The sequence below is a fragment of the Garra rufa genome, chromosome 16 (genome assembly GCF_049309525.1).
Source record: "Garra rufa chromosome 16, GarRuf1.0, whole genome shotgun sequence".
In the NCBI taxonomy this organism is placed as follows: Eukaryota; Metazoa; Chordata; class Actinopteri; order Cypriniformes; family Cyprinidae; genus Garra; species Garra rufa.
The window spans coordinates 31,879,093-31,893,228 of record NC_133376.1 but is presented as its reverse complement, the minus strand read 5'-3'; the positions used below and the strand labels follow the sequence as shown (position 1 = coordinate 31,893,228).

At 35.9% G+C, this 14,136-nt stretch overlaps 3 protein-coding genes across 3 annotated transcripts; 2 read left to right on the top strand and 1 right to left on the bottom strand.

Annotated features, from left to right (window-relative positions):
• Nucleotides 1–673: 673 nt before the first annotated feature.
• Nucleotides 674–1,367, top strand: ndufa1 (NADH:ubiquinone oxidoreductase subunit A1). The gene is made up of 3 exons (XM_073821137.1): nt 674–916; nt 1,102–1,191; nt 1,278–1,367. Exons 1-3 carry the CDS (start codon nt 815–817, stop codon nt 1,296–1,298), a joined length of 213 nt encoding a protein of 70 aa, XP_073677238.1. The 5' UTR covers nt 674–814; the 3' UTR covers nt 1,299–1,367.
• Nucleotides 1,368–3,304: 1,937 nt separating this feature from the next.
• On the bottom strand, nt 3,305–7,943 carry nkap (NFKB activating protein). The gene is made up of 8 exons (XM_073820900.1): nt 7,307–7,943; nt 5,658–5,738; nt 5,449–5,513; nt 5,237–5,335; nt 5,113–5,152; nt 4,278–4,466; nt 4,023–4,172; nt 3,305–3,771 (listed from the first exon to the last, which is right to left on the bottom strand). Exons 1-8 carry the CDS (start codon nt 7,630–7,632, stop codon nt 3,597–3,599), a joined length of 1,125 nt encoding a protein of 374 aa, XP_073677001.1. The 5' UTR covers nt 7,633–7,943; the 3' UTR covers nt 3,305–3,596.
• Nucleotides 7,944–10,263: 2,320 nt separating this feature from the next.
• Nucleotides 10,264–13,932, top strand: zbtb33 (zinc finger and BTB domain containing 33). Its single transcript, XM_073820390.1, has 2 exons — nt 10,264–10,381; nt 10,994–13,932. Exon 2 carries the CDS (start codon nt 10,996–10,998, stop codon nt 12,838–12,840), a length of 1,845 nt encoding a protein of 614 aa, XP_073676491.1. The 5' UTR covers nt 10,264–10,381; nt 10,994–10,995; the 3' UTR covers nt 12,841–13,932.
• The last annotated feature ends 204 nt before the right edge of the window (nt 13,933–14,136 follow it).

Genomic DNA, 14,136 nt, shown 5'->3' with positions numbered 1-14,136 from the left:
AATTCTTACTAGAAAAAATTCTGTTGTAGAGCTCTGTAATTAACAATGAATGAAAGTCAATGGAGACATATGACTTGTAAAAACTCATTTGTAGAGCTCTCTAATTGTAATTGTTACTAGTAAGAATTGAATTAGAGAGCTCTGTAAATGGAATTGTTACTAGTAAAAATTGTATTATAGAGCTCTCTATTTCAATTCTTATAAGTAAAAATACAATTACGACGACTGCTTAGTATATTTTAGGCTAAGACAGCTTGCCATAAGCGTCCGCTCTTTCACTCTGCGACTTTGTATTTGTCAAAAGTACTCTTACTAGGAAGAAAACTCTACTTTTATGATAATTACTGACTGTTAATAACAACGCCAGCAGATTTGCCACAATATTACAATACGAATACCTGTCTCTTTTACTGTACTCTTTTACTTGCTCTTACATGTAGAGTGGACAGGCTAGACATTGCTGTGCTCCTCTCAATTCTTTAACTGTTTTTATCATTAGGCTAAAATGTGTTTCAATGCTACGCATGCCTTTATTAACAAAGTAGCCATAAAGTATGTTAATACTGTAGTAGTTTTACTAGTTTAAGACTTGCAATTAATACCACAATGCGGCGCTGCTCTATTACAGTCGAGGTTTTTCAATGCGGAAGTGAATTATCAACATCTCGGAAGTTGTTTTTTGTGACCGTCATAGGGGCAGACATTTTGGCCCATGTAGACGGCAGGTTTGCAAGATTTTCTGCAAAACATTAAATTAATCTCGTCCTCTGCGACAGTTTCTCTGTGTTTGTACGCTCATATTTTAACCACAATCATGTGGTATGAGATATTGCCCGGTTTTGCTATTATGACAGTTTGTCTGATGATTCCTGGTATCGCAACTGCTCAAATCCAGAAGTTCACAAACGGTGGAAAGGTGAGTGATGATAAAGATGACAATTAGCAATGTTTTGTCACTCTCAATCATTGTGTTTATGCTTTAATGAATCTTTCAATCATAATTCAATCATATGTTTGTTTCAGTTTTACATTTGTCTGATGTTTCTGCATGCTCTTGTATAGTAAGTCTACAGCACTGAATCCATTTCTTCTTGCACTTAGGAAAAGAGGATCGTACGGGTACCCTATCAGTGGTATTTAATGGAGAGAGACAAGAAAATATCTGGAACTGGTGCACATTATCATGCCAAGGTAAAAACTTGTATTAAAAAAAAAGTATCAGTGCTGACAATATGCTCACAAAAGCTGGTGTTTAAATACTCTTCTTTGTTTTACAGGGGCTTGAAAACATCAAATGAAGAGCCACCAAGCAACAGTTTAAATGTACATTTTGTCCAGCCGTCTATTAAAATGTTATCTTTAAATTATTCATTTGCTTGCTGTTTTTATTTTTCATGTTCACATTAGATTTCGTATATAGCTGTTATATTGTACTGCTTTGATACTGGTTCACTGTGGTGTGAAAATACATTTGAATATGATTTGCACTTACATCACGATTTGGTCAGTTACCTGGATGCGCGGCCATATTGGAGATACTCGGATGTAAATAACAGCAAGAAATGCACAGTTAATGTACTACTGAATACGTTGTTCTGCTAATTTATTCTGTCCAAGCCATAAAAAAAGTGTGGAAGCTGCTAAATCATAAATAGAAGGACTTAGTAAGCAGAAAAGGGTGCAATATTTTGACAAAGTAAAGTTGGTCAGTACAAATACGTACAAGCAGAATTAAGATATTAGCCTAATATTTCACCTACCTGACCAGAAACAAACACAAATGTTGTCAAGATTTTTGCCCTGGAAATCCTAGTTCAGTTTTTTACCACATTTGCCTTTTGTTCCTCAGACAGTGTTCTGCACTCTTCTCCTTGATTTGTTACAACTTTTGGCAATCTATAGTACTCCAAATGTTTTTCCCGATCCAACCCAAAACATGACAATAACTTACCATTTTCAGCAGCAATAATCAACAAAATATTTAAGTTTCGTTCAGTTCAGTGGTGCCAATATGGTCGACTGATGACGCATAGTGAAAACACTCTATTAACCCACTTAACTTTTTAAATTTTTAATTAACAGTTATTACGCCTAATTTTGATCCCAGAATTTACTTGGCAGGGTAAAACATTTGATCAAATCACTTTGTCACTTTACCATGTACTCAAGTGTAATAATTGGCTAAAATATAGAGTGCATGATCCAATCCCTGCAATGCATATACATACATTATACATAATACACATGATATACTACAGTCCAAAATGTGCAAAGTACTTAAAATAATTTTGATCGATCAGTTTAAGTGCATAAATAGGATGTAATATGTTTATGCAATAAACATGCTCCACATAATCCTTTAACAGCTTCAAATGGAGTGCCAGTAGACATAATATGCAGTAATGCAAAGTACTAAAGTAGTAACTCTTATTTTGTGAAGAAATTCTTGTGCACTTTTTACATCCATTTAGATGTCCAGTGGAGAAAATTGAGATGATTAATAAGCAAGGATGCAGACATGACATTCTATTCCAAACCATAATGCGTTATAGCGGTCTTTGTGGCTCACAAGCAGGGAAAAGTCACAGAGAATGTGAATTGTTCATTTATTGTGTAGATTTAGCTCTTTGTAAGCGCAATATGATTATTAGTGTTCTTTGATATAGCTATAGATTGGTTCAGTATATCACGGTTTGGTCAGTTATCCCGATGCACAGCCATATTGTTGTAAACAACAGCATGGATTGCAGGGCTAATGTACTGCTGAATATGTTGTTCTGCTACTTGTGGAAGCTGCTAAATCATATAGGCACAATAGTTTGATAAACTAAAGTTAATAGGTGGTAAAGATACTTACGAGCAGTATTAATTAAGATATTAGCCTAATATTTCATCTACCTGTCCGGAAATGATAAGAACAAACACGAATGTTGTCAAGGTTCTTGCCCTGGAAATCCTGGTTCAGTTTGGCCAACCACAAATGCCTTTTTTTGTTCCTCAGACAGTTTTTTGCACTCTTCTCCTTGATTTACTATAACTTTTGGTGGTCTAAAGTACTCCAAATGTTTTTTTTTTCCCAGTCCAACTGATTATTACAGTCTGAAAAATGACAACAATTGACCATTTTCAGCAGCAATAATCAGCAAAATATACAAGTTTCTTTTGGTTCAGTGGTGTTTTTATGTCCTGTGCTGCCAATATGGCCAATTGATGATGTGTCGTGAAAACAATCTATAGGTTAACACAGGGTTGTTACTAAAGAAAGGGACAAATTCTGATCTTAATAAATGTTCCAGTCTAAGAATCGATCACATGACAATTTTTATTTAGATGCAACATACATTACATTACAGGGATATTGCAGCGTTTAATGGTTTGAGTTCTATTGGTAACAGTTTATTTTTTGTTTGCAATTTTAGAAAATGTACACATCAATTTCAGTTCACAAGCTACTCCACGTGTACTGTAGCAGACAAGCAGACAAAAATGAATGCAAACACACATTAAAATCGGTGACTTAATCAATTATTTTGTCTTTTTTCTTAAAAAAAAAGAAAAGTGACATCCAAACTGAAAATATAATTCTGCAGGGCAGTCTACTTCCCATCTTTGCCTTTAGTTTTTCTGTACACCATTTCCCTGAAGCTGGAAAGGATTTTGCTCTCTCTCTTTCTTCTTTCCTCTTGGTTAAAGGAAGCAAGCGCTCTCTTCTCATCAGCACTGTAAATCTGGTTTTCCTTTCTCAGACGCACAGCCTCCATACGCCGATGTCTGAGGGCATAAAGAACACTATATAAAAATGTGCACGATACTCCAACTACAACTATAATAGTTTAGTCTTTTTTGCTTTTATTTATTTGATAAAATACGATGACAGTAATATTGTGAATTTTCAGTATCACTACTCCAGTCTGTCACGTGATCCTTTAGATATCATTCTAATATGCTGATTTGCTGCTAAAGAAACATTTCTGATTATTATCAATGTTGAAAACAGCCGTGTTGCTTGATATATTGCATACCTGCTTCCACTCATGACATAGCCACACTTCTCATACTCTGCAATCTCATCACTAGTCAAACCGATTTCACCTCTTCTTGGAATACGTTTTCCTGCTTTGACAAACTCTGCCATGGCTGCACCTTCACCTGGTAGCAAAGCGTGGCCAAAACTATGGGAAACAAGACAGGGCACAAAGCTGTAACATACAGTACCAGAGACAGGATCAAAATTTACTTAACAGAGTAACTGAATGGAGGAAGAATTATTTACTCACTCTAAAGGTTTGTCATCTTGGGACAGGTGAGTGAGAGGAGCTTCAGGTCCAACAACATGTTCTCCAACAACAGTTTTCTCCACCCATGAGATTTCATTGACATCCTCTTCTTCTTCCTCTGAATGTTCACTGCTAGAGCTACTGGACTCCTTGTGATTCTTCTTTGCCTTCTTCTTCTTTGATTTCTTCCTGTAAGGACAAAATCATGTTGTTGTATAAAACGATTCAAGCTTTGCTAAGTCAATATGCAGTTGAAGTTAAAAGTTTACATACACCTTGAAGAATCTAAAAAATGTTAATTATTTTACCAAAATATAAGAGGGATCATACAAAATGCATGTTATTTTTAATTTAGTACGGACCTGAATAACATTATTGTAATAGATATATGAAATAAAATTGCCTTTTTCTCACAATGTATTAACTTTTTGTAATTCAGGGTAAAGTTAACTTATTTTATCTTCTGGGAAACATGTAAGTATCTCTGTAGCTTCTGAAGAGCAAATCATTCTGTTCAAAAGTTTACACCCCTGGCTTTTAATGCATCTTTTTTTCTCTGAAGCATCAGAGAGGGATTGAACCTTCTGTAATAGTTGCATATGAGTCCCTCAGTTGTCCTCACTGTGAAAAGTTGGATCTCAAAATCATACAGTCATTGTTGGAAAGGGTTTAAATACACAAAAATGCTGAAAAAACAATTCATTTGTGGGACCTAAAGGATTTTTCTGAAGAACAACGGGCAGTTTAACTGTTCAGGACAAACCAGGGACTTCAGATTCTGCAATGTGTATGTAAACCTTTTGCTGTACATTACATATGAAAACAAGATTCTTACTTTTTACTTTTCTTCTTTCTTTTCTTCTTTTTCATCTCTTCTGCAAGACAAGCAAGTAAATGTTTTATATAACCTGGCGTATAAGAATAAAGTATGTTTTAGAACAAAAAGAAATGCCACAAACCTTCAGAATCACTTTCTGACTCGCTGTCCTCTGAGTGCTTCCTGTTCTTCCTTTTCTTTGATTTCTTCTTCTTCTTCTTTTTCTTTTTCTTCTTTTCCTCTGTAGACAAGGTATAACATATTAGGACTATTTATTCAACATCTAGTTCACGTTTGATCAACATTCTAATGAAAAAGCGCATTGAGTCTGAGAGAGATGATAAAAAAATTTACCCTGTGAACTTGAATCAGAGCTGCTGTTCTTCACATCCTCTTCCACAGGAGTGTGTTCATCTGAGCTGTGTCATAATACAAGAAATTAGATTAAAGCGTTTAAGGCAAACACATATATGATGAATATTTCACTGTCCAATTTTATACTTTATAAAACAGACAACAATAGGCATTGGTAATGATATATACGGTATTTAATATGTACTCACTCAGGTTCTCTGACTCTGGGAGAATATCCCCAGACTTCAGGACATCCCAGTTCACCAATTCTCTCACGTTCCTGTAGACGCCTGGAATGAGAAAAGCAGAAAACATATTATTGTAATATACAGCTATAAACACTTACTTCATACTTACACTACCAGTCAAAAGTAAGATTTTAAATGTTTTTTATAGAAATCTCTTCTCCTCACCAAGCCTGCATTTGATCCAAAGTACAGCAAAAACAGTACAATTGTGAAATATTGTTTACTATTTAAAATGACTGTTTTCTATTTGAATATATTTTAAAATTTAATTTAATCCTGTGATCAAAGTTACATTTTCAGCATCATTCCTAGTCTTCAGTGCCACACGATCCTTCAGAAATCATTCTAATTTGCTGATTTGCTGTTCAATAAACATTTATTATTATTAGAAATATTTAAAACGGTTGAGTAATTTTTTTCAGGATTCATTGATGAGTAGAAAGATACAAAGATTAGCATTTATCTGGAATAAAAAGGTTTTGTAACATTATACACTATACCATTCAAAAGAGTGGAGTCCGTTTTTTTTTTTTTGCTTTTTTTGGGAAAACAAATGATAGAAATGAATACGTTTATTTAGCAGGCATGCTTTAGATTGATCAAAAGTGATGATAAAGACATTTATAATGTTAGAAAAGATTAACAATGTTCTTCTGAACTTTCGATTGATCAAAGAAACTTAAAAAGGTGTTTTCAGCATAATAATAAATGTTTTAGAGCAGCACATCAGAATATTAGAATGATTTCTGAAAGATCATGTGACTGGAGTAATGATGCTAAAAGTCAGATTCATATTAATATATATTCACATAAAAAGTAGGTATTTTAAATAGAAAGAAAAAACGTTTCAAAATTGTACTGTTTTTACTGTACTTTGGATCAAATAAATGCATGATTGGTAAGCAGAAGAGACTTTAAAAAAAACATTTACTATCCAAAAAAAAAATCTTACTATCCAAAAACTTTTGAAGTTGTGTATGTTTGCACATTTAAACACCATAGACTTAAAGGAGTAGTTCACTTTCAGAACAGGAATTTACAGATAATGTACTCACCCCCTTGTCATTCAAGATCTTCATATCTTTCTTTCTTCAGTCGTGAAGAAATGGTGTTTTTTAAAGGAAAACATGTCATGATTTCTCTGCATCTAATGGACTTCTATGGTGCCCCCGAGTTTGAACTTCCAAAATGCAGCTTCAAAAGGCTCTAAATGATCCCAGCCGAGGAAGAAGGGTCTTATTTAACAAAACGATTAGTTATTTTCAAAAAACATTTACAACGCAGAATTTGAGGTTAAAAAGTATATAAATTGTAATTTTATTTATTTATTTATTTATTTTAGAAAATAACCCATCATTTTGCTAGATAAGACCTTTTTCCCTGGTTGAGATCCTTTAGAGCCCTTTGAAGCTGCATTTTGGAAGTTCAAACTCAGGGTCACCATAGAAGTCCATTATATGAAGAGAAATCCTGAAATGTTTTAATCTAAAAACACAATTTCCTTACGACTGAAGAAAGAAAGACATGAACACCTTGGATGACAAGGGGGTGAGTACATTATCTGTAAATTTTTGTTCTGAAAGTGAACTACTAGTTTAAGCATGTCTAACCTCGCAATGAAGGCGTCTTGTCTCTGTCGTTGGGCATCATCTCTCTTGTCATAGTAATCGGATCTTGACCCAAAGCCGTGATCTCTGTCTCTCTGATCTGACCAGTTTGACCGATCTCTTTCCCTTGACCTGGAGCGACTGCGAGAATTCCCGAATCGGAACCGGTTTCTGTTCCTCTCTTTGTCGTTGTATCGCGATTTGTGATCGTCTTCATGGTCGTGCCTGTGGTTCTTGAGCCCTCGGTCCGGTGAGCGGCTGTTGGAGCGGCTGTGTCGGCGTCTCTTCGGGCTCACACAGCCTGAATATTTGACGTCCATTTCGGGCATTCCTATACACTGTATTATTAACTTTATTGACGACTGGGTAGTTTATTTAAAATGTATTCAGTCATAAAGCGGCCTGTTAATCACATTCTGTTGGTCATGTCGCAGTTCACCAAGAACTAGCAAAGCTAGCTAGATAATTATTTCAGCGAAATGCGATTTCTTCAGCTACTGAGACAAAATGTTATTATACATATAAATCACAGTGGTGTTGAGACTCACCACGAAACCTTTAAACAACTTAAACCCGGGTCATGGGACCTAAATGTGTACTAGCATCGTTGAACTCCAACTTGTGTCCGCTTGTGTTTACGTTTCCGTTACGTTCTCTTCTATTGTGAAGAATTGCGTAGCAAGACGCGCAGTATCGCCCCCTAGAGGCCTGGAAGGCACTATTAAACTTTTTCTTGCCATCAAAATGGCACACCATTCTGTTTTGGTTTGCTATTTGAATATGGGAAATGCATGCTGATTTTTTTTTTTTTTTCGTTCTTGTAAGTATAAAGACTATGACTATGACTATGCCATATCCGTGTTACCTAATAGGCTATATGCTATATATAATATACTATTATGTAGTATAATAGGCTGTACTACACCTATCACAAAAAAAAAAACACACATTTATAAAGCATTTAAGTATTCAGATTTTAGATGTTTACTAAGATCCTTCTATTATCTGTTGAAACCCACAATAATATTTAAAAAATCAGTAAGCTTAATATATATAATCATCATTTATTGGGTACTTTCATTTTGGGAGGTGGCTGTCCCGAACCCTGAAAACGATGAAAACAATATTGAAATAACTTTTGCATTTTACTTTATTGTTGTTTTTAAAAATATCTTTTTGCTTTTTTAAAAAGTTAAGTTCAAAAACTATATTTATTTTAGATTTTCTTTGTAAATCATGAAACTTTGTTAAAAAACGGGTCCAGCATTTTCATGTCACTACCGATACAGGTTATAATGTAGACCACTGGGTAAGACATTTATTGACTGAGATTTTAACTGCACCCCTACATTTATGATCAGCAAATAATCATGTGTCACTCTCATAGGTCCCATCATTTTGAGGTAAATTTGTTCAAAAGTCTAAAAAATCTGTATGTAACTTTAAAGAATGTCACTACCAAATTCTTTTTGTATGCAATTAGGCACACTTTTTTGGGAGTTATTCCATAACATTTAGTCTTTATATGTGCTGATTAGCATCTTCAAGCTCTATTTAAAAGTATCTAAAATTGTCACTACCAAAACAGTCACGACTGAAACATGCTGAAATTTCGGTTGTGACATCATGGGTTTTATTTTGTGTTATTCCATAAAATGAGTTTTTATGTGTGTACAACTGTTCAAAACTGTGCTAGCTAACCATGTGCTGATTAGCATCCTTGAGCTGGGCTCAAAAATATCTAAACTTAAACTACCATAACAGTCACGATCAAAACATGTCATCATTGTTTCGGTATAGTGGCAAAAGGGAACACATAATCCTTTATTTGGGGCAAATAAGCACATTTTTAGTACAATTTAGCTTTTTTTTTTGGAATTTTAGTATGTTTTAGTATGCAAATTAAAATTCTGAAATGTAATGCAATTGCTATCAAAACATTACTATCACTATACTGTCTACCCACTGTTTTGTCAAAGTATACTGCATTATCAACTAAAATGTTATGATAGTGTTTGGTTCAATGTATATTCAAACTAATGAATCCTAGAAATCAGTATAATCAGCTTTTTGCTTGTTACAAAGAGAAATTTAATTCAAAATACAACAAATCTCATAAATGGCACTTGAAATATTGTAAAAATTTAATTGTTATTGATTTAACTCTGCAAATGTGTTAATAAAATAGCAAAAATCTATATTTACAAGTTAGATGTAAGCAAAATCTTAACAGGTCAATATAACCATTTTTATTAAATTATATATTACTATGTTTCAGTAGTGACAAATTTAGGAAGAGGAAAAATATTCCAACATTTTCTGAAAATACAATATGAGAATTGACTGCACAATTACTAGAAATGTGTACCATGGATATTAGCTATGCAATTTTCATATACAAGCTATTGTTTTTTTTGTTTTCAACTCTGTTGAATGACCCATATAAGAGACTAATAACATTGTAATAAAACTTTTATACAGTCTACGACATGTTTATGACAAGCTTTGTCATGCCAATAAAGCATATTTTCAGATTTTAAAATTCTCATACTTCTAAGTTCTACATCTCAATAATAATAATCTGTTTATTGTATTACCTTTCTACAGACTCAGAACTTAAACAATAGATCTCTTTGGTTATTTTATTTACAAAATGAGACTAGCTTCTTATATTAAAAAACGATATGTTTGAACTTTTTCTAACATGGAAAAACATCAATGTAAAACTCCAAAAGTTTTCAAATGTATGCCATTTGCCCCAACTTGTACTTCAAAATACAACCTATCTGTATTATTGCATAATGCATTTGTTTTGTATATTCCAGTTCATATTTGCGCAAATACAAGTCAATTTTAAGAAAAAATCTTCCTGTCTCATTAACATTCATCACACGTCTGTTATGGCAGACTGTTGTGCGCGACTCCTGTCGGCTGTTGGAGGCGCAAGCGAGAGACTCGTTCATCTCAGACAAGGAACTCGAGCTCCGTTGTGTTGTCCACGGCAACCGACTCACGTTAACGCTGTCATTATTGTCTCTCAGCAAAGGGAATCGTGGATTCTAACGGGTCGCTCCGCAGGTAGAGGATTTTGGCAATTCATTTTCAAGAATGTGGGAGATTAAAACTTTAATTCATCTTATTTAGCCACATACGCGTTGCTGTGCATCACAGAGTCAGATAGGCCGCGCTGCCGCCAAACCAGGAAGGAGAGTTGAATTGAGCCATTTGTTTTTGTTTTCACGCTGACCGCTGCACACCGGGGTCCTACCGGTTACGAGTGCTAGCATCAGAAAGCTGTGGGGTCACCGGAATAGCATTTTGTTTAGCCACATCAAACTAGTCAAGGGCGTTAGTTTTATATCACTTTTCAAGACGCATATGTCTTTATGCTTGGCTTTTGTTGCTGTGCAATTAGCTAGCTAGCGTGCCTGCGATTTTCGTTCATATTCTCATTCTGTTGTTTTATAATTATAAAAATAGAGTTGTATTAAACTTTTAACCAATGTTATGATCGACATAGCAACTTAAGAAAAAAATTATGACATGAAAATATGATTTTTCATTGATAGAGGGCTAAGTTGTGTCTGTGAGAGTATATCTCTTGTGTAAGCCTTGTATAGAGTTGTGTCAATGACATTTTTAACACTTTTTCATTGTACATTAAGCCATATTATTCCATTTTCCCCACAGGCATGTCGAAGCTAAAGCTAATATCTGCAGAAGACACTCAGTACCCAGGATCTCTGTTGAAGTCCATCAACGATGAGCGACACACCGGTTTATTCTGCGACGTTACCATAATCGTGCAAGATCGTAAGTTCAAGGCACATAAATGCGTGCTGTCCGCCTCGAGTACCTATTTCCGCCAGCTTTTCTCAGTCGCTGGACAAGTTATAGAGCTGAACTTCATCAAGGCGGACATATTCGACGTGATCTTAAATTACATATACACTTCTAAAATCTACAGAGTCCGCTCGGACAGACTTGAGGATCTCATCAGCGCCGGTGAGGCTCTAGGCGTGACGTTTATTGCCAATTTAGGCACGCCGCTCTCCCAAGTCAAAGGGTTGCCCGGCCTGTCCAAAGAAAGTGACAACAATGGCATCAACTCCTCTGAGAAAAATGTCTCCGGAGGTGAGAACATGCCTATCATTACTGAGACATTCTCACTATCAGCTGAAGAGTTTAACATGGGGGGTGGTAATACAGAAAAGGAAGTGGACTCAGACAACGACGATGTTCTGTTCGTCTCAGAAACAGAGGCCCCTCAGAAGACCAAGATGTCAGATGTTAATAATGAAGGAGGGCCTGAAGCTAAAAAGCAAAAAGTCACAAATGAAGAAGGAATCACTCAAATAAATACGTCACTCCAAAATAACCTTGAGCCAGACGTTGTGCTCCTTTCAAGCCCAGAAGCCAGTAGCAACGTTCTCGCTTCGCCTGTAAGAACGAGCTCAAGTAGCGAACCCACCACTCCAGTTGGTGTTAACAGCCTTCCTCCAGATCCTCAAAGCACTTCGAAGCCTCCAGACAACAACGAAGTACTCGGAGTCCAAAAGAAAAAAGTCCTTCTAGAGCACTCGCCAGGAACAATCAGACTGTCAGATGTAAGGCCGACATACAGCACCAATAACGGACCGGTTCCAGCGATAACCATTTTGCCGACGGTGTTGGAGAAAAAGACGATAACATTAGACAAAGCCTCGGAAATCGATTCGCTATCGCCGGGTTGTAAAGTGTACGCCAATATTGGTGAAAACACCTATGATATTGTTCCAGTAAAAGACGATCCTGTGGAGGGATCGGCCCCTGGTAGGAAATTGCAAAGCCCGCACGGTGTTCCCAGTGTGACAAATCTCTCACCTCGAGGAAAGAAAAAATCAAAGCTGGATCAGGAGGATCACTATGAACTTATCATGGATGGAAAGACTTTTTACGTGTGCATTGTGTGCAAGCGTCCCTACGTGTGCCTGACGAGCCTCAGGCGGCACTTTAACACTCACTCGTGGGAACGAAAGTACCCGTGCCATTACTGCACCAAGGTTTTCGCCTTGGCCGAGTACAGAACCAAACATGAAATCACCCACACGGGCGAAAGACGCTACCAGTGTTTACTGTGCAATGAGACATTTCTCAATTATCAGATCTTGTCTACCCACTGCAAGCAGGCGCACAACCAAGACCCGTCGGGAAGGAAAGAGAAAGATGACTCCTGCAACAACTTGTATCGGCTGCTGCCGTGCAAAACGTTGCAGTTCAAACCGTATTCCTTCGTGTCCGAAGAGCCAGGAGGGATTCCGGTCATCGGTGAGGATGGGACTGTCCAACATGTAAACCCCAGCAAAGAGCACTTTACCAACCAGCCACTTCCAGCTAGCCAAAGCAAAGCACTGACCTGGGACGACATCTTTGTAGAATCGGAAGCACAAAACAGGCCTGTGGCTCACGTTCGACCGGATCCACCTCCACGGCCTATCGACCAAATAAATGCAGAAACCAGAAACGAATTTGAGTTTGTTATACCAGAGACGTACTGAGCATGCTTGAGTGTGCTGCTCTGGCTCAGGTGCCTTGTTTCTTTGTATGTGTTTTAATATGAAAGGTGGTCGTGGGTCCCCGGACCATTTGATTGAAAACTCAACTTCAGTATCTATTGAGTTGTTTCAAGGTGCTTTAATGTATATTTAGACAATGTATTACTTAGTGTTGGTTTACAGTTCAGTTTCACAGTCCATTATTGAATCGTAATAATGCTTCGTCAGATAATACGACTAAGTAGACAATACATATTTTATGTACAGCTACATTAGATCTGTAGAGCTGACCTTTAATATTTTCTATTCCCATTTATGTTCCAGATATTACAACCTTGTTGGGTGTAATTAGTAGGGATCAAGTTTGTTACAGTTATTTTTACAATGATGTGTAAATGCTTTTTGGGAGAGCGTGACAAAAATCCCAAGTCGAAAATCAAATGCCTTTCGTTTTCAAAGTATCATTTGTAAGGAAGTCTGTTTCCACCGCTGAATAAAAAACAAAAAAGTTTACTATAACACTTTATCTCACAATTCTGACTTTTGTCTTAGAACTGTGTGATATAAACTCACAGTAGCAAGTTATAAAGTCAGAACTGCATGATATAAACTCAAAATTGCGAGTTATAAAGTCCAGTTTTGAGGGGGAAAAAAGGACTCTAGCAATTGCGAGCTTATATCTCACGATTCTGAGAAAGAAGTCAGAATTGCGAGTTTATATCACACAATTCAGAATTTCTAGCTCGCAATTACGAGTTTATATCACAATTCTGAGAAGTCAGAATGGAAATTTTATATCAAAATTGCGAGTTTATATTACACAATTATGAATTTATAACTCACAATTACGAGTTAATATCACAATTTTGAGAAAAAAGTCAGAATTGCGAGTTTAAATTACACAATTCTGAATTCATAACTTGCAACTGCGAATTCCGAGTTTATATCTCAGAATTCAGAGTTTATATCACTATTTAAAAAAAAGGTCAGAATTGCAAGTTTATATTACACAATTCTTAATTTATAGCTCGCAATCATGCGTTTATATCACAATTCTAAGAAAAAAAGCCAGAATTGCATGTTTATATCACTATTCTGAATTTCTAACTTGCAATTACGAGTTTATATCAATTCTGAGAAAAAAAATCAGAATTCGAGTTTATAGCTCAAAATTGCGAGTTTGTATTATACGATTCTGAATTTCTAACTCGCAATTGTGAGTTTATATCTCACAATTCTGACTTTATAACTCACAATTATGAGTTTATATCACAATTCTAAATTTATAACTTGCAATTT

Excerpts from the sequence above, each read along its gene's own strand:
- ndufa1 (XM_073821137.1), top strand. The coding sequence starts at position 815 with ATGTGGTATGAGATATTGCCCGGTTTTGCTATTATGACAGTTTGTCTG. Across the intron at positions 917-1,101 it reads AGTTCACAAACGGTGGAAAG|GAAAAGAGGATCGTACGGGT; the intron begins GTGAGTGATGAT and ends TCTTGCACTTAG. Across the intron at positions 1,192-1,277 it reads GTGCACATTATCATGCCAAG|GGGCTTGAAAACATCAAATG; the intron begins GTAAAAACTTGT and ends TTTGTTTTACAG.
- nkap (XM_073820900.1), bottom strand. The coding sequence starts at position 7,632 with ATGCCCGAAATGGACGTCAAATATTCAGGCTGTGTGAGCCCGAAGAGA. Across the intron at positions 5,739-7,306 it reads CAAGACGCCTTCATTGCGAG|GCGTCTACAGGAACGTGAGA; the intron begins GTTAGACATGCT and ends TTCTCATTCCAG. Across the intron at positions 4,467-5,112 it reads AGAAAGAAGAAAAGTAAAAA|GAAGAAATCAAAGAAGAAGA; the intron begins GTAAGAATCTTG and ends TTGTCCTTACAG.
- zbtb33 (XM_073820390.1), top strand. The coding sequence starts at position 10,996 with ATGTCGAAGCTAAAGCTAATATCTGCAGAAGACACTCAGTACCCAGGA.